Here is a 25,654-nt window from a genome sequence, read left to right on the forward strand (position 1 = left end):
GCAACAGATTGAGCTCTATGCTTGGGGAAGTTGGAGAGAGCTATGTGACATTGTTGATGAGAGTTTGAACAGAACAGGGAAACTTTGTTCTGCATTTGATTTACATCACTGTATCTTCAGGATCTATACAGAAGTCTAGACTTGAGACAGTCTGCTTGAGAATGGGCAGTAGGCAATTTTGAGACCTCTTTGGAATTTCCAGTTTTGGCAGAAGTTGATGAGAGGGCTTTGTATGGACTGTGGTCTTGATTCAGTCAAGTTCCTTGGGCCACTGTTGTCCTCTCTGTGCTGTAAAGGTGTCCTGCATAGGGGCTACAAGATACACACTGGATTTGTACTGTGATATCATAGTAGTGATTAGCACAAAAATCCAGGTGTGACTCACATCTCCTACTTGTAAAGTCATAATATAGAGAAATCTGAAAAATTATGCAGGTGCTTTTATTCAGTTCATAAGAATCTGTAAATCACAATGTCCACCACCACTACTTCCACTATTTTCAACTACTGACAATTCCAAGAAATTTTAAAAATTGTCTTTATAGTTTATAGTGAAGTAATAACTTACTGATCATCTTAGAACTGTGAGAATCTTGTAAAACAATTGTGGGAAAGTTTTCTACAAAGATATTTAGGTCTTGAAGGATGAGTAACTGTTTGACCAGGAGATGGAAAGGCTAGTCCATTCAGAGTGAAGGTTATGTGCCATGGCAGTGAGGAAATGAAAGCACCTAATTATAAATAAATTTTTATGTGAGTGGGAAATTCTATATGGTTTTTAAAACAAGAGGTGGAGGGGGGAGCCATTTCTGCACTGCTTGGCTGCAAATTAATAAAGGTCTGTGGAAGAAACTGTTGTGAAGTTATCAGAGGCAATTAAGGCAGGGAAATAGCATTCACCTAATGTTTTGAAACCAAGGACTACCATAGCAGATGAAAGATGAGGAGAGATTATGGATTGGGCAGTGTGAATTTAGACCTGTTGGAAAGGTGCTCATCTAAATAGCCATGGAGATGTTTGATCTGAATCTTCTGAGCAGCACCTTCTTTCACAAATGAAGAAATCTAACCCTAGACGACTTAAAATTTTTATAGCCTCTCTTCAGTGTGTGGTCCTTGAACCTGCACCATTGGAATCACCTGGGACTGTGTTAGGCCCTGCCCCAGATCTACTGAAAACAGATTATGAACTTTAACAAAAACCCAGAGGATTCCTAGTAGATTTTTAGAAACACTAGCCTAAAGGCAACTGAGCCGGAGTCAGGGGGATCTGGCTGTGTTTCCATTGCATTCCTCCTCCGTTACTGTTACATCTTGTTTCTTACTTGGGTACATACTTTCACTGCTCTTTAAGCTTAATCTTAAAAGAGAGGTCTAGGAAAATGCCCACCCCGCCAGTGGCCTCTTAAAATCCTGCCAGGCTGGGATTTGGGTGACCAAGGCACGTTTTACAGTTACTCTGATGACACCTGGGATACTGGGTACTTTCACCAGAAGCTTGCAGCCTCTGTGAGGTTGCCAATTCGGCAGCTTGGGTGGCGCCAAAACCGGCCGGGCTGGAGGAGATCGCGTGGCGTCGGGCGGTTGCCTAGCGACGGCGTCCACGCTAGTCCGTGTTCAAGTCCGCGACGGTTTGCCGGCTACATAGAGCACGGCCATGGAGACCGAGAGGAGCTCCCTTGTGGCCCGGGACTTGGAGACCGCAAAGGACATGCAGCTGCGGGTGACCCCGTCGGAAATGAAATTTCTGGACGCGCTGGCAGGGAGGGTTTACCGCCTCCCACTTACCGTACACAATCTCGGCCGAAGCATCCAGAAAATCCGTTTTCAGGAGCCTGTCAAGCCACAGGTAACACACCCAGGGGTGTTCAGAGCAGGGCCTCAGGAGGACCTGGGGAGGGTGCGGGCAGAATTGAGCTTCCTGTGAAGCGGTGATTTGCTGGGCTGGCCTTTTTGTTTGTTTCTTTTTCTTTCCCCCCGCCCCCCTTTTTGCTTGGGGCTGGGAGTCAGGGGAGAAAAGTTGATCTGGAATCTCGCAGTTCATTTGGAGTTTGGGGAAAAAAGGGAAGAGGATTTTATGTGTCTCTCCTCTTTAACAGCCAAGAATCTATGCTTCATGATGTTGTAGAATTATGACAACTTATTCTCTATTAACTCCCCTTTGGGTCATAAAGTGTCTGATTACTCCAGCTACTGTAGGATAGCGGGAAGGTTTATTAATTCATACTGTAACAAACATTTGTTTAGCACCTGCTACAAAAGAGAAAGTAGGTGTGAGGCATGTAAAATGGAGACAGTTCTGCCCTCAAAAAACTTAGAAATTAATGAGGGAGGGGACTTCCCTGGTGGTCCAGTAGTTAAGACTCCATGCTTCTACTACAGGGGTCACAAGTTTGATCCCTGGTGAGATGGCAGCGACCAAAAACAAAACAAAACAAAAACTAATGAGGGAGTTAGTACAAGTTGAATAATCAGCAAAATTAATATTCTAAGAGGCTATCCCTATCTTTTCACCTTTCTTTTGATTTAAAAGTTGACAGAACTTCATCTCTGTCACTGTTATTTTAGACTGTGTGGATAAATGGATATTAATTTATTATGATCACATGTTCTCAGGGAGACTTGATATAGGACAGGTGAAAATAATTTTTGATATGTAAGTGATGCATAACTGCATTTTCTCCTGAAATAGTCCTAATAATGGTACTGAATGCAGCTGGACTTCTATATGCAGATGTGGAAAGGTTCACTTAAAATTACATATGTTTCTAACTATTGTGGGTTGCTATTAGAAAATGAATACATAGTCCTGTCTTCAGTGTTTTTTTGACTCGTGTGGCCTATGGTTCAGTCAAGCCAGTCTTTTGCTCTACTTTTTACACTTAAAAAACTGATGTACTATTTACCTACCCTAAAGTGCACAGAAACTGAAAGTAAAGCTTGATGAATTTTTATATGCATTTATTTCCATGTAGCTACCACTTAGATCAAATCATAGAATATTTCCAACACTACAGAAGTTTCTCTGTAGTACCTGGAGTAATCACCCTATGGAGGTAGGTGACCACTATACTGACTTGTAATGAACCAGATTAATAGTCAGTTCTTGAGTTTCATGTAAATGGTATCATTCTTTATGGATTTTTGTATTTACATGTTTTGACAGTAGTAATGTGTTTATTTTGTAATAAAATCATACAGAGCCTAATGCTTTAAATCAGGAAGTACCTGATTGATACAAACACTGTAAGATTAGAGAAATCATTTATTATTTCACTAATTCACTACATATTTATTAAACATTTGAATGTTCATCTGAATATATTTTCTTTTAAAAGTCAAGTTGGCAGTAAATCCCAGATGTGGGCAAACACTATTTTATGGATGTCTAGGAGACGCTTGTATGAGCGGTTTTTGTGCAGTCAGAAGAAAAATAATATATTTCATTTTAGTGTGATTTTTATTTAGAACACGGGTCTTGACATTAGCAAGAGAATGGCCAGACAGGTTTACTAGTTAGAGGCCAAAGCCATGATCTCGATATCAGTGTGAACTTATATTTGTTGCTACATCATGATGTGTATTCCTGGTCCTTCCTAGGTGTAAAGGGAATTAAGGAAGCGATAGATTAGTAAAAAATATATTCGCTGTCTTGGAGGAAACAAAAAACAGGGTGCTATGTAAAGAGCATTGCTGTCATCACTATTGTAGTTACTTAGGAAACAATTCGCTTAACACACATCAGTGCTTGTTTTCCACCTTATTTTCCAAAGTCCCGCATTACCTATTGTTTGCCATATGCAGTGGTGTATGCCACCTACTGTGGGCTGCTGTTAGAAAACTAAGACCCAGTCCTATCTTCAGTGTTCTGCTGACTCGTGTGGCCTCTGGTTCTGTCAGGCCAGTCTTTCTTGTCATTGTCCTCTTACCCATGTTGGCTCAGACTTCCTTTTCTTTTGACCCGTGTTTTTATTCTACCCTTGTGTAAGAATCACCGCCTTCCAAATCCTGTCCATCTCCAAGCGTCAAAAGTGAGTTTTCATTTTTCTCAAACAAATCTTCTCTTATCTCCAAAATCTTTCTCCCCGCTGCTGCTGCTGCCGCTAAGTTGCATCAGTCATGTCTGACTGCTGTGTGACCCCCATAGACGGCAGCCCACCAGGCTCTTCCATCCCTGGGATTCTCCAAGCAAGAATACTGGAGTGGGTTGCCATTTCCTTCTCCAATGCATGCATGCATGCATGCTAAGTCGCTTCAGTCGTGTCTCTTTCTCCCCTACTGGATACTAATTGCATATACAGACATTCATTAGAGTTTGGACTTGTGTCTGGTAAGTGTTACTTTCACCTCATTGGTCACATCATAAGTGCCTAAGAGTAGGGTTGGTGCCTTTGACACCTTTGCAGACCACCCAGAGTGTTCAGAAACTTGTAGTTTGAGTATATGCTGCTGAACCACTCCTTGTCCTTTTTTAAAGGAAGATGATCAAACCTGCTCTGTGGACTTTCAGCACCCAAAGACCTATATTTATCCCTTTTTCTTTCTTTCTTTCTTTTTTTTTTTTTAGTAATTGATGAGGGTTGAAATTTGGGCTGTGGTAGTTATGAGGTCTCAGAGTCATTGTTTGCTGGAAGGATGACACTTTCAGACCAATTGTATCAACACATCTTTCCAGTACTCTATTACCCTCATTGCTGGAAAGCACTGCTTGTACTCAGTCTGGCATTAAAAGCCCTGAATAGTTAATTTCAACTTGACCTCCATTGTTACTCACTGAAGCTCTTTGCCCAGCTAGGCTAGCTTATTAGCTGCCTGCTGAAAGATTATTTTGCTTATTCTTTTCTCTGCATGTGCCTGAGATATTCCTGCCTCCATAGGGAGCATCTTTCTTGCTTCTTCTCTACCCTAAACATCCATCCTCTAAACCTGCATTGAATGTACTCATTCCTAGCCCACAGTTATCATGTTTTCTCTTGGATTTTCATGATATTTAGGTCTGCATCACTCATATGACACCTGATTAGTCCCTGGCTTAAACATTATGTAATTTTCAAGGGATATATAATACAAGAGATTATATATTCAGTAGTTTCTAGTTGTGGGGAAAGAGCTTAAGTTTTAGAGTCAGATAGATGTATGTTTTAAGTCCTCACTGACACTCTTGAACCTACAGGCCCTAGTTTCTCATCTCTACACTGGGAGCCTTCATATCAGCCTTACAGGGCTGTAGAAGTATATTAAGTGAGCTGATAGTTGTCGAATGCTTTACCTACCAGAAGTACTTAATACATAGAAGTTCTTCTCTTTCCCTCTTCAGTTCTTCCTGGAGTCTAGCAAATGTTTTTCAAGAATAAAAGTTCTTTTTCCTCGGTCTATTCCTTTTTATATTTCCTCCACGTTCTGAAGTCCAAGTTCTCATGCAGAAAGTATATAAAATGCTATATGTATTTATGAATGTTTGTGTGCTTATACATGTATGTTATATATGTATTTGGATTGAATAATATTTTTATTAGATTAGTATTCCCTTTTCCTGTATTTTAGTACCTCATACTTCTAAAGGTGTATGTTGAGTGACTCAGACGGTAAAGAATCTGCCTGCAATGTGGGAGAACTGGGTTTGATCCCTGGGTTACAAAGGTACCCTGGAGGAGGGCATGGCAAACCACTCCAGTATTCTTGCCTGGAGTGCCGGGAGCCAGTGTGAGGAATCCCGTCCGTGACAAGGTCATGAGGAAGGAAGCTGACATACGCAAGGCGTGCTCAGACTTCAGGGGCCCCTCTGGAAATTCCTAAGCATGTACCCCAACAAAAATCGGCCAGTTTTTGTGCTCTGCTTTTCCACTCTTCTGACATTCTCTGGAAAAAGTCAATTCAGGGTTTTAGTCTTCTGCATTTGAAAGAGTGTTTCAATCCAAAAACCTCTCTGATGGCTTTCTAGCCTGCCTGCAGGACTCGTACAGCTGTGCATGTGATTGTTTGAGGCCTCCTGGCTGCAGGAGGCACAGGAAGCTTAAAACGTCCTAGGAATGTAGGGGCTTCCGAGGAGTCAAAATCTTTAGAATAGGACTGATTGAAAGTTTCATTTGTTGAGTCAATGTTTGCTGCCAAATTTTCATATCCTTTATTTTTAGATATAGTTGGTATATAGAGAAACAAGTAGTAGACCTGGTATTAGCAACATTAGATCTTTGAGTGGAGTACCTTCTTTGTTATAACCCACTGCGCCTTTGTTCTATAGAGATGTAACTTTAGCACTTTAAGGAAATGCAGATTAAAGAAAAACAGTTAGGGGAAACGAGATTAACATTCATTAAGAAAGAGAGCCAAAAAAGTGTTAACAAGGCTCCTGGCCAGAAGATAATGTAAATCACCTGAGACCTTTTGCATACAAAAAATATACAGAAAGAGTGGGCTGCGAATGCTACATAATTTTGTGTTACCCATTGATCTCCATGTTTTATCAAAAGTATAAATGGCCTTCTGAACGATAAAGGGTGGGACCAGTTTCTCGAACTAGTCTCTCGGCCTGGTTTCTTGGGAATCTGGCTCCCCCGTGTCTCTCTCTCTCTCTTCTTCTCTCCCTTTCCCTCCCTCTGCTCTTTACTTTAATTTCAGGCTGAACTTCCATCTGGGGCACGGAGGCTCGCCAGGTCTACTTACTTGCCCTGGCTGTTAAGACCCACGCGAAAGGGAGCTTAAGGCGAGGCACCCTTAGATATACAAGCGGGCACCGGTGGCCCAACGTAGATGGTGCAAATTCCTTGTCTGGAATTTTATTGGTCTTCCGCGTAAACCAAGCTATTCAGCCCTCTTCCTCCACTTAATTCTCCTACTACACTATTTCTTCCTAATCCAATCTAATATTAATCAATAAATAAGTTTTTCTCACACCAACGCCGTCCACCCTTCGAATTCCCTGGATCCACCAGGGCTGGACCCCGGCACTGGATAATCCCCATGAACAGAGGAGCCTGGCAGGCTACAGTGCATGGGGTCTCAAAGAGTCGGACATGACTGAGTGACTCAGCACAACTCTCTTCCCCCACCCCTTTTTTTTTTCTGTTTTTTAGTACCTCATACTTCTAAAGGAGCCCTTGAACATTTACATATTTCTCAACTGACTGCATTTTCAGTTTCAGTTCATTTACCATTAAAAGTATATCTGAAGCATGTAGAATCATTAGAGCAGGACTATTGCCTGTATCTTAATATATCTCTTGAAATAATGTACACTCCTTACTACAGTTGCTCATATTATTTTCTTATTATGAGTTAAGATGTGTAATTATTATTATTTTTTTCTTCCACTGAAGTTCAAACTGATTTTGACCAATCTGGATAAATCACTTGCTTCTGGCCTTCAGACAACAGCTATGGTGGAATATCATCCTGATAAGAATGAAGACGTGTGTGACCAACTTCTTATTTCGATAGGAAATAAAACAATAGAGATCCCTCTAATTGGGTATGTATTCATAATTGAGGCTAACATTTTGAGTATCTTTCAGATGAAAATAAGAGTCATAGTAATATTTTCTATTTTCTCTAATAGGGCTTTTTGTATCTATAGTATCTTTAAAAAAAAAAAGATAAACTGAACTTCAAGAACAATTTCTTTTAGCAAATTGTAGTGTTCAAAACAAATGAGAGACTAGTTTTCTGTTTTTTATTAAAATCACTTAGAAATATTCAACAATTGCTTGTATTCTTTTATTTCCCTTGAATTCACATCCTATTTTATTTCTGTCATATTTTCTGTACCTTTTGATGGCAAGATTTATTTTTAAAATGCTATTTTTACTGTCTCTACAATCATACTTTTCATTCTCACTCCCATAAAATCCATCTGACTATCTTCCCCAGCTTTCCAGTAAAGTAGCTCTTGCATATTGCCAGTCTGTTGGTGCCTCCTTTGGCTTTTACTTGATTTCTCAGCAGCATTGACACAGTTAATCATTACTGCTTCTGTGGGCCACTTTATTCTCTTGACTTACTTGCTACCATACTTAATTGATTATTCCTTCTATTTTACTTTTTTTAAAAAATTGAAATGCAATACCATTGTATAAGTTGACAGTGTACATGTTGATATGATACATTTGTACATTGTAACATATTACCATCATAGGATTGGCTGACATTTGTATCACATTTACTTGGTCATCATTTCTTTCCTGTGGTGGCAACAATTAAGATCTTGTCTGTTAGCAACATTGAAGTTTATAATGTATTATTGTTGCCTGTGATCACTATGTTTTATGTTAGCTCTCTGGAACATATTTATCTACTAGTTCCCAAATTGTACTCTTAAACAAAATCTCCCTAATTCTCCTACTTTCCAGTCTCTGGTAACCAACATTCTACTTTCTATTCTTATGTTGTATGTATTCCTAAATGGATTATTGTTACCCCATAGTCACATTTTAATTTTAAATTATTGCTGTATTTGCTTCACAGAATTTTAAATAATGCAGATGTTTGGCCAGTCTAGGTTCAATGCAGGATACAGGATGCTTGGGGCTGGTGTGCTGGGATGACCCAGAAGGATGGCATGGGGAGGGAGGTGGGAGAGGGGTTCAGGATTGAGAACACGTGTACACCCGTGGTGGATTCATGTTGATGTATGGCAAAACAAATACAATACTGTAAAGTAAAAATAAAATAATAAAATAATAAAATAAAATAAAATCTGAAAAAAAAGAAAGTCAAAATGGTGCTCTTCTGAGATTGGCTAAAGAATATGGATTACTATAATGAATATAATATAGAATTAAATAACTGATTTGGAGATTAACTTTAATACAAATAATTTATTTGACCAAGACATTGTGCTTTTCATTTTACACTGAAAAAAGTTCTGTTTATTATAAAATTACCTGTTAAAGCTATTGTAGAATTTTTAGGTATTTTTAATATATATACATGGACAATCCTTCTTTTTACAGCAAAATATGATTCTATAAGTATTTTTTTGTTTCTATTTGTCCACCACTAGCATAATCAATATTGAAATATTAATATTAGTATTAGATATAAGCCTTTTAATAGTTTTCCTTGTGTGTTTTTTTTCATGAACTAAATTTAAATGTGCAGTTATTTGGGTTCTCCATGTTGAGAAATTCTGCTTTAGCACAGCATCCCATTTTGCATAGGAATCAAACAGTTGACACATTTTAGGCAAGGAATAAGCTATTCCTTTGTACCATTGGAAGGTATTTATTTAGCTTTGAGAGCATTTCCAAGTTTGGGGATAACTGGTACTTGTTATTAGTGTGTTGGTCATTCATTCCCTTCTCCAGAATTTCCTTCAATTGTGACCCTTAGATAGGATTCAACTGGTAACTCATTTTGTAGAGAGCATTTGGAGTCAAGAGGCACTTCTCCTGATAGGTGGCTTGATTCTTTTCGTTCTCAGAGGTCAAATGTCTTGACATGTTGTGGTACATATGGGCCAGAGAATTTTTTTTATACAAGAGGAAGACTAACCAGTAGGAAAGCCAGAGAAACTATTAAATATTACCATATCACCACACCCTTACTCCTTAAACCATATATATGTGTATGCATGTATGTACATTTATATGTATGTGTGAAAGATTTTCAAGAAATTATTAAGATTCTTTTCCACACCTAGCTAGAGAAAAAGCTTGAAAAAGTGTTCAGCTTTTCATTTTATATTGCTTGCATTATTATTCTTCTTTTAGATCTTATAAACTCTTTATGAACACAATTAATATATACATATAAGTATATTATAAAGAGATGTACAAGGTCATTGATCTTTTTCTGTCACGAAATTACAGTCTCTTTATGAGAAGAACATGGGTGTTTCTTAGAATATGCAGCATAAACAGGACAGTCCTAGCTGATTTCTGGAATGTCTGTACCTATCCAATAATACAAAAACACATATAAACACAGATCCCAGAAAGAAGGCCCAGACCATCAATGAGTAACACAGTATTTGTGAATGTTTTCTTCATGTATTTTTATTTGTGAATTTTGGTATGTCTGTATGTATATATGATTATATGCATGCATGTATATATTTATATTTTGGAGGTTGTATCCTAAGTGGAGTGAATTAATTCATGTGTCTGGCATATAACCTAAAGATTCAGTAAAGATCTGTCATTTCTACATTTATTATTGATGTTGTTATCATCATTGTTAGGTTTCTAAGGTAATGTACATGAAATCTAACAAAATGGATTCAACGTTAAGTTCCTCAGTGTTATATCTAGATAATTCCTTGGATAAATAATTTAGGCTTTTTAAGTCTCTTGTTTTGCATCTGTAACATAGGAGCCATAGTATTTACCTATCTTTCAGAAAATTTGTTAATATCAAACAGGATAATATTCTTAATGATGCCTTATAAACTAAATTAGTATCCAGATTAAAAACATATATGTCCATATATATCCTTATGAAACATGTATATAGGATTAGAATGGATTTTTTAAATGCTAATGAAAACATGTGCTACAGATATACACATGGAAAATCAATTGTATCCTTTTGTTCTTAGACCTTTTCTTAGTCTCCAAGTGATATTTTATAGTATCCCACCTTCTTTTATTTCATCAGATATGGCATATATCCAAATGACTGACTTTGTTAAGATAACTGGTACCCTTTTGAAGCAGGGGGCAAAAGAATGTATGGTGTATGTATGCCCCCTCCCCTTCTGAGGTGGGTGGGCAAAATAATGTATGGTTTAGGTGGAGATTTCAAGACAGAGTTCCAAGTATGTTTTGAGCTGCAAAAAAAAAAAAAAAATAGCGATACATGGGTAACCTTTCAAGGTGAGTACTTGGGAGGGTATGCCATGTATTTATGCACAAAATCTGATTTTTAAATTTAAATGTCTCTCATTATCTTTTTTTGTGTCTTCATTTCACAATTTTGTTTACTGACAAATGTCCCACCAGCAGACCTGTAAGGAAACTAAAATCTCTTTTAAGGAGTTAAGATAAAAGGTGCATGGGGATGACCCAGAGAGACGTAATGGGGAGGGAGGTGGGAGGGGGGTTCATGTTTGGGAACACATGTAAGAATTAAAGATTTTAAAATTAAAAAAATAAAAAACTAAAAAAAAAAGTGAAAGAGGAAAGTGAGATAATTGGCTTAAAACTCAACATTCAAAACACTAAAAAAAAAAAAAAAAAAGGTCCCTGTGGATTTAACCATGAGGTTATAGTTGTTAAAATTCATCATATGGTCCTCTTTTCTCCTCTTCTAGGTTGATTCCATCATGTCAATTGGCAATTGAGCCAGAAGTTAATTTTGGGACATTGGTTGCCAGTAGTAAAGTGTATTGTAAAGAGATTAGTATCATTAACCATGGCAGTGTGCCAGGTAAGTGCTTTCTATTCTATAAATTAACTTACACATTTGGAAGAAAATTGGTAATGTTTGAAATATATTGTTGTTCTCTCACTCAGTAATGTCCGACTCTTTGTGACCCCAGGGACTGCAGCACGCCAGGCTTCCCTGTCCACTATCTCCTGGAGCTTGCTCAACTCATGTCCATTGAGTTGGTGATGCCATCCAACCATCTCATGCTCTGTCGTCCCCTTCTCCCCCTGCCTTTAATCTTTATTGTGCAATTAATGTATTCTCTGATTTACCCTGCCCCTCAAAAATTAGGTCTGTCATTTGGAAAAGCTCAAAACTGAAGGTCCTTAAGTAGGATTACTATTTTAGAAACTGATAGGTAATATCAGGAAAAATGAATCTACATCCTTATGATTCTTATTAATATAACTTGACTCAGATGACTGATGACCTCCTTGAGGACAGACAGAATGGTGTCATAGAAGTGACACAGTCCTTAGAGCTTTCCAGAAATAGAATCGGGGCCCAGTGCCTTCCAAGCTGTGTGATCTGGAATGAGTATCTTTAAGAACATTGAACTTCAGATTCCTCATTTATAAACTGACTAATAAAATATATTGTGGTTAATTATGTATGTACCGAAGGCTGTAATATGGTACTTGACTTATCACAAGTACTCAGGAAAGATTTGTTTTTTCTCTATCATATTCAACTTTGAATTCACATACTGATCCCTAGCAGGCTCTTACTAATATTTTATTGAAAGAAAAAGTGCTTCTCTCTTCTCCATGAGGTTATTTCTAGAGATTCTTACTGTTTGCATAACGCTAACAGTTTGCATAAAGGCATGGGGTGTGTGTGTGTGTGTGCGCATGCACACATGTACTTGTGTCTGCATGACCACACACTCGTCATTGATATATAGTAGGCATACAATCACTTATCCTTTCGTTCTCTTGATTGAATCACTTATCCTTTCATTCTCTTGATTCATTCTCTCAGCATCTGGGATAACACTAACATTTTTCTCAAGCTGAGATGAGGACAAGCTCTAGACAGGCAGGACATTTCTCTCTTGAGATTGCTTGTTGGGTACATGAAACAGGTCTTATATCTAAACCTGTCTTATACTAAGTGAGGGCATTCTCTGGGGCTGCTTGAATGAACAGTGGAAATTATTACGACAAAGGAAGTCTGATACTTCACTGATTTCTTCCTGGGATATAAACAAATAAAACTGATAATTGTTACTCATTGAATGTTAGTTATTTCACTTTCCATACTTTTTTAAATTATTGAATTTCTGAATTCTGTGAGATTGTGAAATATTAGGCTCATTTGTGCCTGACTCCCAGTGTTAAGGATAACTCTCTTATGGTGAGTTACTCTGGTCTAAATAGTCCTTTAGATCTGATTATGGAGCAGTGATATGTAATTGATAGAATTTTATTTGTATTATTTTACTTTGCAAAATTTTTCATAACTGTTGTCCATTACAAATTCTTTAACGCTTTGATCATATCCTCTCTTTATTTTAAATTGATTCTAAATTCTAGATTTTATTCTAAAATCTTACCAAATTGTACATTTTTATTACATATAAAAACTCTCTATAAGTAAAAAATATATGTTTGAATTTTAATTGACTAATATTACTTATTTAATAAAAGTACACATATGGACCTGAGTCCATACATTTTAGGAAGAATAATTCACATTAAGTTTTACTATGTGTGCATGATATTGTCGTTAATACTATTCTGGGTAAATTATAATTGAGTATTATGAAGTATTAATTGCCATTACCTTACAAACTGAAACAAATTGTTATCAGTGAAACACATTTTCTTTCTGCTGCCTTTGTCCCTCATTTTTGGAGATGAATATTTTTTTCTACCCTTACCAAAATTGATAGTATGTTTTATATTCACAGTAGCAAGTGCCCATAAAGTGTCATAAAGTCCTCATTACCCATAAGCACAGTATATAAATATTCATGAGAATTATGTATTTTCATGAAGAAAAACACTTAAGCAGAAAATAGATTCAGCAACCAAAGATGATTTTAATAAAATTTTCCAAAAGGATTTTATGTGACAAATATTTTATAGTTTTAGAGTCAAAGAATAAGTGTTTACAAATATTCAGTGAAAGTGTTAGTTGCTCAGTCTGTCCTGCTCTTTGTGACCCCTTTGACTGTAGCCAGCCAAGCTCCTCTGTCCATGGAATTCTTCAGGTAAGAATACTGGAGTGGGTTGTCATTCCCTTCTCCAGAGGATCTTCCTGTCCCAGGGATTGAACCTGGGAGTCCCGCATTGCAGGCAGATTCTTTACCATTCAAACCACTGGCGAAGCCCTTATATATACTTAAGAGAACATCAAAAAGCCACACTCGGTAAGTTCATGATTTATATAGCTGTGTTTTCTCTCTGTGGTACTCTCACTGAGATAGATACTAGAGTTTATCTATGTAACAACTTCATGATGTCTTATATTAATAATCTATTGCTGCTGCTGCTGCTAAGTTGCTTCAGTCTTGTCTGACTCTGTGCAACCCCATAGACGGCAGCCCACCAGGCTCCCCCGTCCCTGGGATTCTCCAGGCAAGAACACTGGAGTGGGTTGCCATTGCCTTCTCCAATGCATGAAAGTGAAAACTGAAAGGGAAGTTGCTCAGTCGTCCGACTCTTAATGACTCCATGGACTACAGCCCACCAGGCTTCTCCGTCCATGGGATTTTCCAGGCAGGAGTACTGGAGTGGGGTGCCATTGCTTTCTCTTTAATAATATATTATGGAGTAACTATCCATGGATTTAGCTACATGTTGTCAAATACATTTTGTTGTATTGCCCCTTGTAAGAATGTTTGCATAACTTACCAAGTAGTGCTTATCTTTTCACTTTGAAAAAACATGGTTTAGTCTTTAAGATGTTTCTAATATTAGTGTTTTTGCTCTGGTAAACTCAATTTCCTCGTTTATGTTTTTATTGTTTCTTAGTTTTTAATCATTGAGGATTGATAAAAAATCTTAGCATTTTTTGAATTGCAAACATTTCCTTCTTCTTCTCTTGAATCTTTGGGTACTTTTTCTACTACCATGTTATTATGTGGAATAGTCTTAAAAGTCCATAGAGTGATCTTTATACCGTTCCTGGATTTCAACGGCTACCTTAGGACTCCTTTAGGTTTATTTTACCCCGAATATATGACCTTTCTCTTGCTCTTAATGCCCACTGCCTCTCTTCCCCTGATCATCAGCATCCTCTCTCTACATCACTGTCTAGAAAAGCCTAGCATCATCTCTAAAGCAGGAAATTTGCCAAACTGGATCAGACCCAGAAGTGGTCCTAAGAATCCTCTCTTACCCAGAGAAGCACGCACTGCTTATTCTCAGTGTATTTTTTGTCTGTTTTCTTGGAAATCAATGCCATGAAATCTCAACATACTTTTCATGTGTGACACAGCATTGGGCATATACTAGGCATTCAGTGAGCATTCATTTAATTGATTTGACCCTGAGTGAGGTCTTCCAGAGTCCAAATCTTGGTTACAGTATTAACTGGCTGGGAGGTCCTGGTCAAATAATTTATACTTCCCGAATATTCATTACCTCACTTATACATTAGGGATAAACATAATACCTTCCTTGTATAATTGTGATGATGATTAATAAAATGCTTAACACACTCTCTGATGTATACTAAATGTTCAATAAATACAGTTGATGTTAGAATTATTCTTTTTCTCTATCTTCTTTAATTCTCTTGTGGACCGCTGCTCCTTTTCTCAGTACGTTAGAAGTGAGTGTTCCTTAGCATTTGTCATGAACCTTCACGTTTTCTCAGCCACTCTGCTCTCCCTGGGCAATCGCTTCCATTCCTGTTACTTAACTGACATCTATACAAGACTTTGTGTTTATTTCAGGTTTTTCAGACTTAACACGTCGAAAACTAAACTACTCAAATTCTCCCCCAAAGTTCTCCTTTTCTATTTTTCATTGAATGTCACCACCATATAGATGGCCAAGTCAAACATTTGGCAAAATCCTTGACACCTTCCTCCTTTTCACCCTCTACCCCCTTACTGGGTCAATTATTAAATCATGTCTATCCACATCCTTATGTCAGTAATCTTATTTTTCTTTGTCCCATTGTCACTTTTTTTTTCTTACAACAAGTCATCATCTTTTTTTGCCTTATAGTTATATCAACCTAAATTACCTCTCTGGAGTCTCTTCTTATCTGCTTGTAGTTCATTCTCCACACACTGACCAATTTCATATCTTTAAAAAAATGAAAATTTGGTGACAAAAATTCTATCTGTAACATCTTTCCTTCAATGACACCCTTCTCCTAGGATGATGTCCTTGCTCCTGCTGTTAACATTAAAAAATAAAACAGTCAAATATTTCATTATTACTGATGGCATTAAAGTTACATAAGACACAGTAATGTTTGTGTACTCACTATTTTAATATATTTAAAATATTCAACAATGTTCTTTGGTAAGGGCTGTTCCTGGATAAGCTTTTGGACCGTTGACTTTAGACTCAGCCTTAACTGAACTCATATAGTTTTATTTTCTTGGAGAACTGAGTCAATGATACTTGTTTATTTGTAGTGGATTTAATTTTACAGATTTTTGCTTTATGACAGAAAAAATAAATATTTATGTCCTTACCATGTCTCTAAAAATGATTGGATTAACACATTTTGTTACTGTGAGTTTGTTTACCTTTTTTCATCAGGTCATTTCTGGACTTAAAGTTTTATTATCTTTTTACATTTTCAATATTTTTATTATGTTAATATTTTCATTCTCCTAAGTTAAATGAATAATTTTGGAAAATGTCATCAAATGTGATTTAAAACTGGTAAGTTAGGAATCTTCAAAGTTGTTTATGTGGGCAGCATGCTTATTTGTGTTAATATTGTATAGTGATATCAAAGACACTCATGACTGGCTGCTTCCCATCTGCTGGACATTTTGACCACTGCTTGGTGCTAGGCACTGTGTGGGGTGCCAGGACTACAGAGATGAAAAGGAGATAGTATCTGATATAGACTGCATGCTCTAATATAGGCACCAGACATTGCCATAAACTATGGACCATTTCTGCTTTTAGAATAAAAAATATTTATGCCCTTCTTCTCATATGCTTTTTTATTCTAGAAATTCATTCCTTTCACCCTTTTCCTCTATGAACTACATTAACTACATAATGACAGAAAAAATAATGAGTAGTAGTGGTGGCTATAAGTATAAGCCCTGTGGTCAGAAACATCCAGGTGAAAATCCCAGCTCTATTAGTTATTAGCTGTAGTAGTCAACTATTGACGTGGAAGGAGCCATACCATAATTCTGTAGCTTAAAAAAGCAATATTCTTGCCTGGAGAACTCCATGGACAGAAGACCCTGGCAGTCTACACGCCATGGGGTTGCAAACAGTTGGACTAATGCTTTTATGCAGATTAGCAGGAACTTGACTAAACTGGGTGACTCTGCTTCAGGTTGAGGCAGCCAGGCTGATCTGTTACTCATTGCAGGTCTGTGAGTCAGTTGGGTGGCTCTCTGTGCTCCACATTTGCTCTTTATGGGCATAGGCCAAAGGGACAGCAGTTTCTCAAAAGAAACACTTTCAGTGGTAGGAGAGTAGGAGAACATTTGGGGTTGGAGCTGACATGTCACTTCTAGCTCCATGCTATTGGCCAAAGTGAATCACATGATCAGGCCCAGTCAAGGGGTAGGAAAACATACTTAATCCATGGGAGTGTAACAGTAAGCATGCAGAGAAGATTGAAGAATTGGAGTTGATCATCTAATCTATCATAATAATTGTGTATTTTTGGACAAGTAACTTGACCTATCTAAGTATCTATTTCCTTATTTATAAAATGGAGGTAATGCTTGAGCCTGTATCATAGATTTCATTTTGAGGACTAAGTAGAATAATATATGCATAGCTCTTAGCATGAGTGTCTGAGCAAAGTAAGCAGACAGTATATTTTAGCTGTTGGTGAGGGTTGAGTCTTAACACTAGGCTCAAATTTATTGGATGACCCTAGAGACTGGACTTACAATCAAAGGTGTGATTCTTGGTCCACAGTAGACCACATACTCTGTAATGTGTGTCTGTCCCCTACTAAGTGAATGAATGTTAACATTAAAAGGATGCAAATGTAAACCATCTGCTCTCATTCTCCTTAGGTATCTTTAAAATAGAATACCAGGGCCAACTACCCATTGTCATTTTTCCAGCCAGTGGTGTTGTGCAGCCCAAGTCATCAGTGGTTATTAAAGTGGATTTCTGTGCAGACCAGCCCATGGTTGTAAATGAATTGGCAAAGTGAGTGTATACTATGGTTCTCAATTCTAGTAGTGCTTGATAGTTTCCTGTTTCTCTTTTCATATATGCCTGTTGTCTTTGAATGTATGTTAGCTTCTTTGTTCTTTGAGTCAGCATTCATTCATTGAGTATCTGCTGTTTGCCAAGTACTGGAGACTGAAAAAATGTGAAGAACTGGAGAATGGCATATGGGTACACCTAGTAGGAGCTCAGTTTGAATTTTGTGGGCGTGAGGGAATGGATGAAGAAAGAGCTCCACTAAGGAGATAGTAGTTGAACGAAACACCTGTTGTTGAGTAGAAATTGGCCAGCAAAGAGCAGTGGTGTGATTTGGGCTGAGTGTGTGTGTGTGTTTGTGTGTGTGTGTGTAGGAGAGGTGGATGTTGGTGATGGGAGTAGATTAGAGGAATGATTTCAGGCAGAGCAAGTAGAAGATGACTTCCTAGAGGTTAATAGACAGTGTTACACATCTTGAGATCTGAGGCAAAGAGATGGAGGTGAGGAGTGATGAAACCAGAAAAACAGAATGGTGCAGGGTCCAGTTAAGGACCTTATAGGAAAGCTTTTTTTTTTTTGCTATACTTCTCAGTTCATTAGCAGGATATGCAGTCAGTATAATGAGTCACCACTAGTATTAAAACAATGAAATAGAAAACATCGGAATGCATCTCACATACTAAGTTCAAATGTAATTTTGTAAAATTTGTTTCATGTGTTTGTGTGTCTGTGTGTGTGTGTGTATTTTGCATTGCAGTGTAAAATGCATTTCTCACTGAAGGCTACAGTTCAAAAAAAAATGTTTGAGAAATAGTTGTGAGCCCTGATACAAACTTAGGTTTTATTGTAAAGGCCGTGGAATCTCAGGAAAGTTTTAGGATGGGGTGCCTTAATTAGTTTTCATTTTAGAAAGCTCACATTAATAGCAGTGTACAAAATCAAGGAGCACAGATGTGGAGTGGATAGTCTGACTAGCAACTATAATAGTAAGGCAGAAGAGAAATAATGAAGGCCTCAGCTAAGGTACAGATTGGGAATATGGAGAGAAGTGTGCAGAATGGAGGTATGTTACGGAGGTAGATTTGACTATATTTAGTAACTGGTTATAGAAAGATAAAGTAAGAGGAAGTTCAGGTCTGTGGTAGAAGATCTTGATTCCAGTTGTAATGTTGGAATTGATTTGCTTTGCAGAATCCTTTGGAGCCTATTAGATTTATTTATATTGAGTCCCATAAAAAAGTTTGGTTTAGGTATATTGCTTTGAGAGTTGTCAGTTCATAAGTTGTAGATGAAGCATGAAGTGTTAAAAATAACTTTGAGAAAGAGAGTAGAGTATAAAAGAATAGGAGAGAAACAGCATTATTCATGGAATTTACAAAATACCCAAGTCTTAGGAGAATAAAAAGGTAGAGTGTAAATAAGTTGAAGGAAAACCATGAAGTATGGTGTCAAGAAAGCTAAGTGAGGGGAGATGTGTAAAGAGATGATATTAACCATGCCCAATGTGACAGAGATAGAGTGTAAGTTAAGGACTTTGGTGATGGTTGTGGTTTGGTCATTGATTTGTGCTATCTGATGGGGCAAGATTCAAAAGGATTGCATTTATGTCAGAGAGGGATAAATGTAAGGTAAAGGAAGTTTCAACAGTAAATTCAGATTAGTCTGAAAAATGAAGTTTTATGAGGGGAGATATTCATTTCAGCAAATAAGTGGAGTTTTGCCAAGATACTTTGCTTCATAGAGAATTGGGTTATTAGGATAAAGATGAAGTTGGTGAGTGGCCTTGTGGAAATGGGATGATTAGAAAAGAATCTCAGAATTCTAGGACTAGAGGTGGCCATATAAATCTTCCTATCTAACTCTAGTATTTACAGAATAATTGGAGAAATGGAAATATCCATAAATTTTTTTTAGGTCAATTCACGCAGTTATTTTCCATCTTTGTTGTTTCCTGGAGACAATAAATTAGGTTGCACATATGCCATTCTACTCTGCAGGTTCAGACAGAAGGAGATGACAGTCTCTGTCACACATATGAAAGGAACTTCTCTTAGGTCTTCGAATTTTAATTATAATGTGATTTTATAAAATTTCTGTTTATATAAACATTTAGGAGAAAGTGTATAGAATTCTAGTTAAAATATATACGTATTATTCATTATCTTGTAGAGTGAGTTTGCAAGATCGTCCAGACATATTCTTGAATATCAGAGCTCATGTGGTTGAGCAGATTATTGAATTGTTAAACATAAATAATGATAAAAAGTTGGAATGCATAAGCTTTGGTTCTGTTTTCTTTGGAACGTCAAAGATTGAACGTGCACTTCTGTACAATAATAGCCCAGAACCTGTAAACTGGGTAGCCATAATGCAAGATGATTCCATTGGAGAAGAATTGGTAAGTAAATAATGGGATGGAGGAAGATCAGGTATTATGTTTTGAAACAGAATGTTTTGAACTTGCTAATAACCAACAAGCTGTTTAATTACTCTAAAAATGTTTTAACGTGAAGATATGATTTCATTTCACGTGTTTCCAAGGGTGACCTCAAAAAGTTTAGTAAATCAAGCTGACCTTGAAGTAATCTATATCTGAAATAAACTGATGGGTATTAATATATCTTAGTGGCTAATTGTGGGGGTGTATGTTCTCATCAATTTTTCAATAGTTCTTTAAGTTTTATGAGGTGCCTTGATCAAATTTATGTATGTTAATTTAGAGACATATATTTTCTCTGTATCTAGCCTCTGGAATTTCAATAATTATTTTATGACCACATTTTAAAATACTTTTTGTATATTTGCCTTAATACTCTTTTATTTCTGATTTTATATTACAGGGTACAAATATTAAACAAAGAACAGATGTTGCTTTAAATAATCTCACCTACTTAAGGAAAATAAAGAGCATAGATATTACCACAATTATCTCCTGTGTTCCTAATGAAGGGAGGTTACTACCTTATCAAAAGAGTTTAATTACATTTTGTTTCAGCCCAAAGTAAGCAAAAATTAATTTCATTATGGTGTTATTGATTAATGGAAAGTATATTAATGGTACATTCATCAGATTTATTTTAATAGTAAAACTTGGCAGAAGGCACAAATTGGATTTTTCTTATTATGGTTCTAAATATTTCTAACACAGTTAACATTATTTCCAATATTTAAAAATGTTTGTAAAGACTTTCAGTTCAGTTCAGTTCAGTCTCTCAGTTGTGTCTGACTCTTTGCAACCCCATGAATTGCAGCACGCCAGGCCTCCCTGTCCATCACCAACTCCCGGAGTTCACCCAGATTCACGTCCATCGAGTCAGTGATGCCATCCAGCCATCTCATCCTCTGTCGTCCCCTTCTCCTCCTGCCCCCAATCCCTCCCAGCATCAGGGTCTTTTTCAATGAGTCAACTCTTCGCATGAGGTGGCCAAAGTAAACACTTTATTTTAAATTAAAAATCTCTCCAGACCTTGTGGAAATGAGATGGTGAAAGTTTGGGGTTGCTTTGAATTGTGGCCACAGACCAGTCTGTTCGACCAAGACCTTATTGTCCTTCCAGAAATAGTCACGCAGTGGCTAGGAGCATGGAATTTGTTGTAGATGCCTTCAAAGAGGACGCAGTGCTCCTGCCAGGGCCAAATACTTAGACTGAATATCAGAAATATTAAGCCTTTAGTACTGCTGGGATCAACCACGCTTGGTTGCAGAAATTCATACAAAATTTAGGACTTTTGCCAATGTGTAGTTTTCCCTGTGCTTGGTTTGGTTATTTAGTTTGAAAATATAATTGGCAATACTGTTTTAAATATACAGTAGCAATTTCAGGTACACTTGAGAGGTTGTAATGTATGATAATAACTGATCCAGTTGTCAGTATGTTGACCTTTGTAAGAAGGCAATGTTTAATGTATTTCTCTCTGTGGCAGCTGGGTCACTTGGTGATACCAATTGTCTGATGAAGACTGAGTTGTGGTTTAATTTAAGGAGGGTAATAAATCAAGTAATTGTTCTATTTGTACAATCTATAATTGCCTTATTAATCATCCCTTCATGCAGGAAATTTCTTTGGTGAGTCTGTGAGATTCTGTTTAATACACGATCTTTGAAATTCTAAATGTTCTTTTCACGGCAATATGTTCATTTTATTTGAGAGTCTAGCATAAACTCAGAAATAAATATGATTTGTAGTCTTAAAGGTATTCTCGATATGCTGCTTGAATTCCTATGTAATATTTCACATCAACCTTTTGTGTATATATTTGTGTATCCAGTGCTAAAAAGCTGAGCTCTAGGTAAGGCAATGGAGAAGGCAATGGCACCCCACTCCAGTACTCTTGCCTGGAAAATGCCATGGATGGAGGAGCCTGGTAGGCTGCAGTCCATGGGGTCACGAAGAGTTCAACATGACTGAGCGACTTCACTTTCACTTTTCACTTTCATGCATTGGAGAAGGAAATGGCATCCCACTCCAGTGGTCTTGCCTGGAGAATCCCAGGGACGGGGGAGCCTGATGGGCTGCCATCTATGGGGTTGCACAGAGTCGGACATGACTGAAGTGACTTAGCAGCAGCAGAAGCAGCAGGTAAGGCAAGTAAAGTTTGTCAGGGCATAAGCCTGTGATATAACCCATCTGTGTCTTTGGTCCTATTTCCTTTCTTCTCATCTTTCCTTTGCTTTTCTCCTCTGCCAATATTTGGCTGTTACCAATTCCTATTCTCCAAATTGCCTTTTCTCCTCTAACAAGAATGTGGTTAGAAATATATGCTTAGTTCATGGGAGGACACAGATATGTACCAGAGATTTGCAGTTACACCTGGGGGTAGGAGGAACCACTATAGAGACTTGAACAGAGACCTTAGTTAGCAATGAAGTTTGCCTGGAAAGAAAATCCTTTACACAGAAAGTGACATTGGAGGCAAGAGTTTGACAACTTAGTATATTTGAATCCCACTTATCTTGCAAATATCATTATGAACTCAATCTTTTTTGACTTCACATATATGAGTGTGGCCTTCTTTTGCAAGTTTTAGTATCTTGTGTGGTAATTTTGGGAAATGGATCACAGTTATCTTTTTATTGCTGAATTCCATCTGTGTAGATTTAGGTATTGGGTTGATATTCCCTTTTGAGAGATTAATAAAATGTGTCATCTTTGCTTTAGACATAATTGATTGTAATTTTTTCACAGGCTAATCATTGATGGTCAAAAGAATGATCCTTCACATAGGCAAGACTATGCTGTTTATTTGAGATTTGAGTCTGTAGGAAGTAAAGATGGGTTTTTGAGAGATGATAATCAAATCATCAAAAGTAAGTGTGAAATGAACATTATCATCAAATATATAGCTGTTTAAATTCTTTGAAAGTTTAGACAGCAATATATGTAGAGGCAATTTAATGAAATGTATGATTATTGATTAGAATGAAAATGCAAACATTTGAGAGACCTTAACATGTCTTCTGTGGAACATTGATAAAAGTCATCCTCAGAATCATTTATATAATAATTTTCCAATTTAAAAGTTAAATGACTTAGTTATTTTAAGAGGACAGTAGATAAACATGGTGATGTAGAGTTAAATAAAATAAAAACAAAGCAACCTTGTTTCTTTTCTTCGTAAGCCTAGATTTTCTCTTAGAGATTAATATGGGAATAAATGATCTATTTCATCTTTACCAGACCTTTAGCTCTCTTAGAATCTACATAAAGTAACAGTCAAAGAATAAGACCTAAAGTTCTAGTATCAAAAGATAGGATGCAGTATCTTGTTATAGAATATGCATAAGTGCATGTGCTTCGTAGGTCACATATAAAAATGCAGTGGACTCTGTACATTTCAGGTAATGTTGGATGAATTGCAGTGAGGAAAATGGAGCTGAAGTTCAGTTTAGCAAGAAAGATCAAAGAGAAAATAAAAATATAGGCAGATGAGAGATGAAATCCAGAAAGATGACCATGGCAAGATAAGAGTCTAGAAGACTTGCATGTTGGTATGAGTGCTGTCATTGAGCAGAGTTGAACAGTGTTCCTAGGACAGAAATTGATTGCTCTGTTACTATTTATGCCATAGTTGGTGATACTGAGCTCTGTCTGCTGATCATAGACAGAACATTTATTCTAGACTTTCAAGTTAATCTAGTTTTTAATGGCTAGAGATAGAGATGCTAGGTTTGCCTTAGAATCTTGGATTGGCTAGTAAGAGCATGAGTGAAGAAATATAAACCCTATTTTGGGGATTCTAGTTGTAATACTTTCTCTGCAAAACTATTCTTTCACTCAATCAGAGCCCTCATTTCATAGTGACTACCTTCTTTTCTAGTACTGTATCTCCAAAACTTCATATTTACATTGTTGCTCAGCTTATATTCCATTGTTCATAATTTTAATCACTTTCTCCCAAGTGTATGTAAACCTCTTGGCTCAACTCCCACTGTGGCTGAGTGGAAAACCTCTAATCTGATTCAATTCAACTCTCAGCCTACTCCAGGGCTGCACCTCAGAAGCTAATTGGGCCAGTGAAAAGCACAAAACCATTAATCCCAACTGAGTCCTGGTATTTGCCATTACTACTACATTCCTCCACTCCTTCACTTTCTCCTGATCTGAGATTAGTATTCACCCAGCTTCTCTTCTTCCCTGAAAACCCCAGTCCTTCCTTCTTCATCTTCACTCTAAGCTGACAAATACAATAAGTGACCTAATAAGACATTTCCACTTGGATTTCTACCAGATGTCTCAAAATTAACATGTCCAAAAAGAACTATTGGTTCCCCATAGCCTGTCCCTCCTGAAGTCTTTCCTGCTTCAAGAAATGACTTCATTTCTTCCATCACTTCATTCCATTTCATTCCATCACTTCAGTTGCTTATGTCAAAAACCTTAGCATCATCATTTATTGTGCTCAACCTCCAATTCTACTGCAATCAGTCCGCAAATTTTGTTATCTCTACTGTCAAAAGTATATCTTATGTCGGATCTTTTCTTACCATTCTTCTACTACTCTTCTGCAGCCATACTTCATTCCTGAGGGTCCCCCTGCCTTTTTTTTTTGAGCATGCCAAGTCATTCCTATGTTAGAGTCTTTGTATTTGCTGTTTTCTATATTTAGAATACACTTAAAAATTTTTTTTTCCCTATGATTTTCTTCCAGGGTCCTTTATATCTTTGCTCATGTCTCCCTATCAATTGTTTTTGGAGTTCCCCATATAAATGAGCAGCTCCAAGACATTGTACTCTGTCTCACCTTACTTTACCTATTTATTTTATTGTCAGTGTCACTTCACTAGAATGTAAAATCCATGAGAGCAAGGACATCACCTGTTTTATTCACTACTGTACTCCCAAGGTTAAGAAAAATACCAACACTGAGAAGGCATTCAGTAACTTTGTTGAATGAAAGATTGAATTAGATACCCATATCTCATCAAGTCTTTCAGATGACACTGTTTGGACTGAGCAAATATATTCTGGGTTCCCAAAACACTTTTAATATTAACAAACTATTATTGCTTTTACAGGTGACTCATTTCACAAAGTGGAATTAGCCCTGACAGGCTCAGGACTTCCAGTCTTACTACAGTTTGATCCTGGAAGGATTCTTAATTTTGCACCTTGTTTCATGGGTGGACATTCAGAGATTCATTGTGTTATGCAAAATCGATCCAAATCCCTTCCTCTGATGTACCACTTTAAAAAAATTGCACATTTTAAAATTGATCCTCAAAAGGGCAAGATTGATGAAGGATGTATGCAGGTAAGATTATCATTCTATGTTTCATATGCTTTAAATAGTTTAAGGTTGACTAAAAAGCCAGGCAGATTATTAAACCTACATTTGTTGTACCAGTGTTTAGAAATTTAATCTCTTTTGGGGCCTAGTTATGAATACTTTTGTATCAGTGAAAGTGAAAGTGAAGTCACTCAGTCGTGTCCAACTCTTTGTGACCCCATGGACTGTAGCCTATCAGGC

At 37.1% G+C, this 25,654-nt stretch overlaps 1 protein-coding gene across 1 annotated transcript in view; it reads left to right on the plus strand.

Moving 5' to 3' along the window:
* The first annotated feature begins 1,657 nt into the window (after nucleotides 1-1,657).
* Nucleotides 1,658-25,654, plus strand: part of LOC108634685 (cilia- and flagella-associated protein 47-like) — a 132,425-nt gene continuing 108,428 nt past the window's right edge. Inside the window, exons 1-8 of the mRNA XM_018044760.1 lie at nucleotides 1,658-1,849; nucleotides 7,317-7,468; nucleotides 11,249-11,364; nucleotides 17,552-17,690; nucleotides 19,857-20,085; nucleotides 20,528-20,688; nucleotides 22,873-22,994; nucleotides 25,203-25,438. Coding sequence (XP_017900249.1) covers nucleotides 1,658-1,849; nucleotides 7,317-7,468; nucleotides 11,249-11,364; nucleotides 17,552-17,690; nucleotides 19,857-20,085; nucleotides 20,528-20,688; nucleotides 22,873-22,994; nucleotides 25,203-25,438 — 1,347 coding nt within the window. The remainder of the gene's footprint in view (nucleotides 1,850-7,316; nucleotides 7,469-11,248; nucleotides 11,365-17,551; nucleotides 17,691-19,856; nucleotides 20,086-20,527; nucleotides 20,689-22,872; nucleotides 22,995-25,202; nucleotides 25,439-25,654) is intronic.

The sequence above is a fragment of the Capra hircus genome, unplaced genomic scaffold (assembly GCF_001704415.2).
Source record: "Capra hircus breed San Clemente unplaced genomic scaffold, ASM170441v1, whole genome shotgun sequence".
Taxonomy (NCBI): Eukaryota; Metazoa; Chordata; class Mammalia; order Artiodactyla; family Bovidae; genus Capra; species Capra hircus.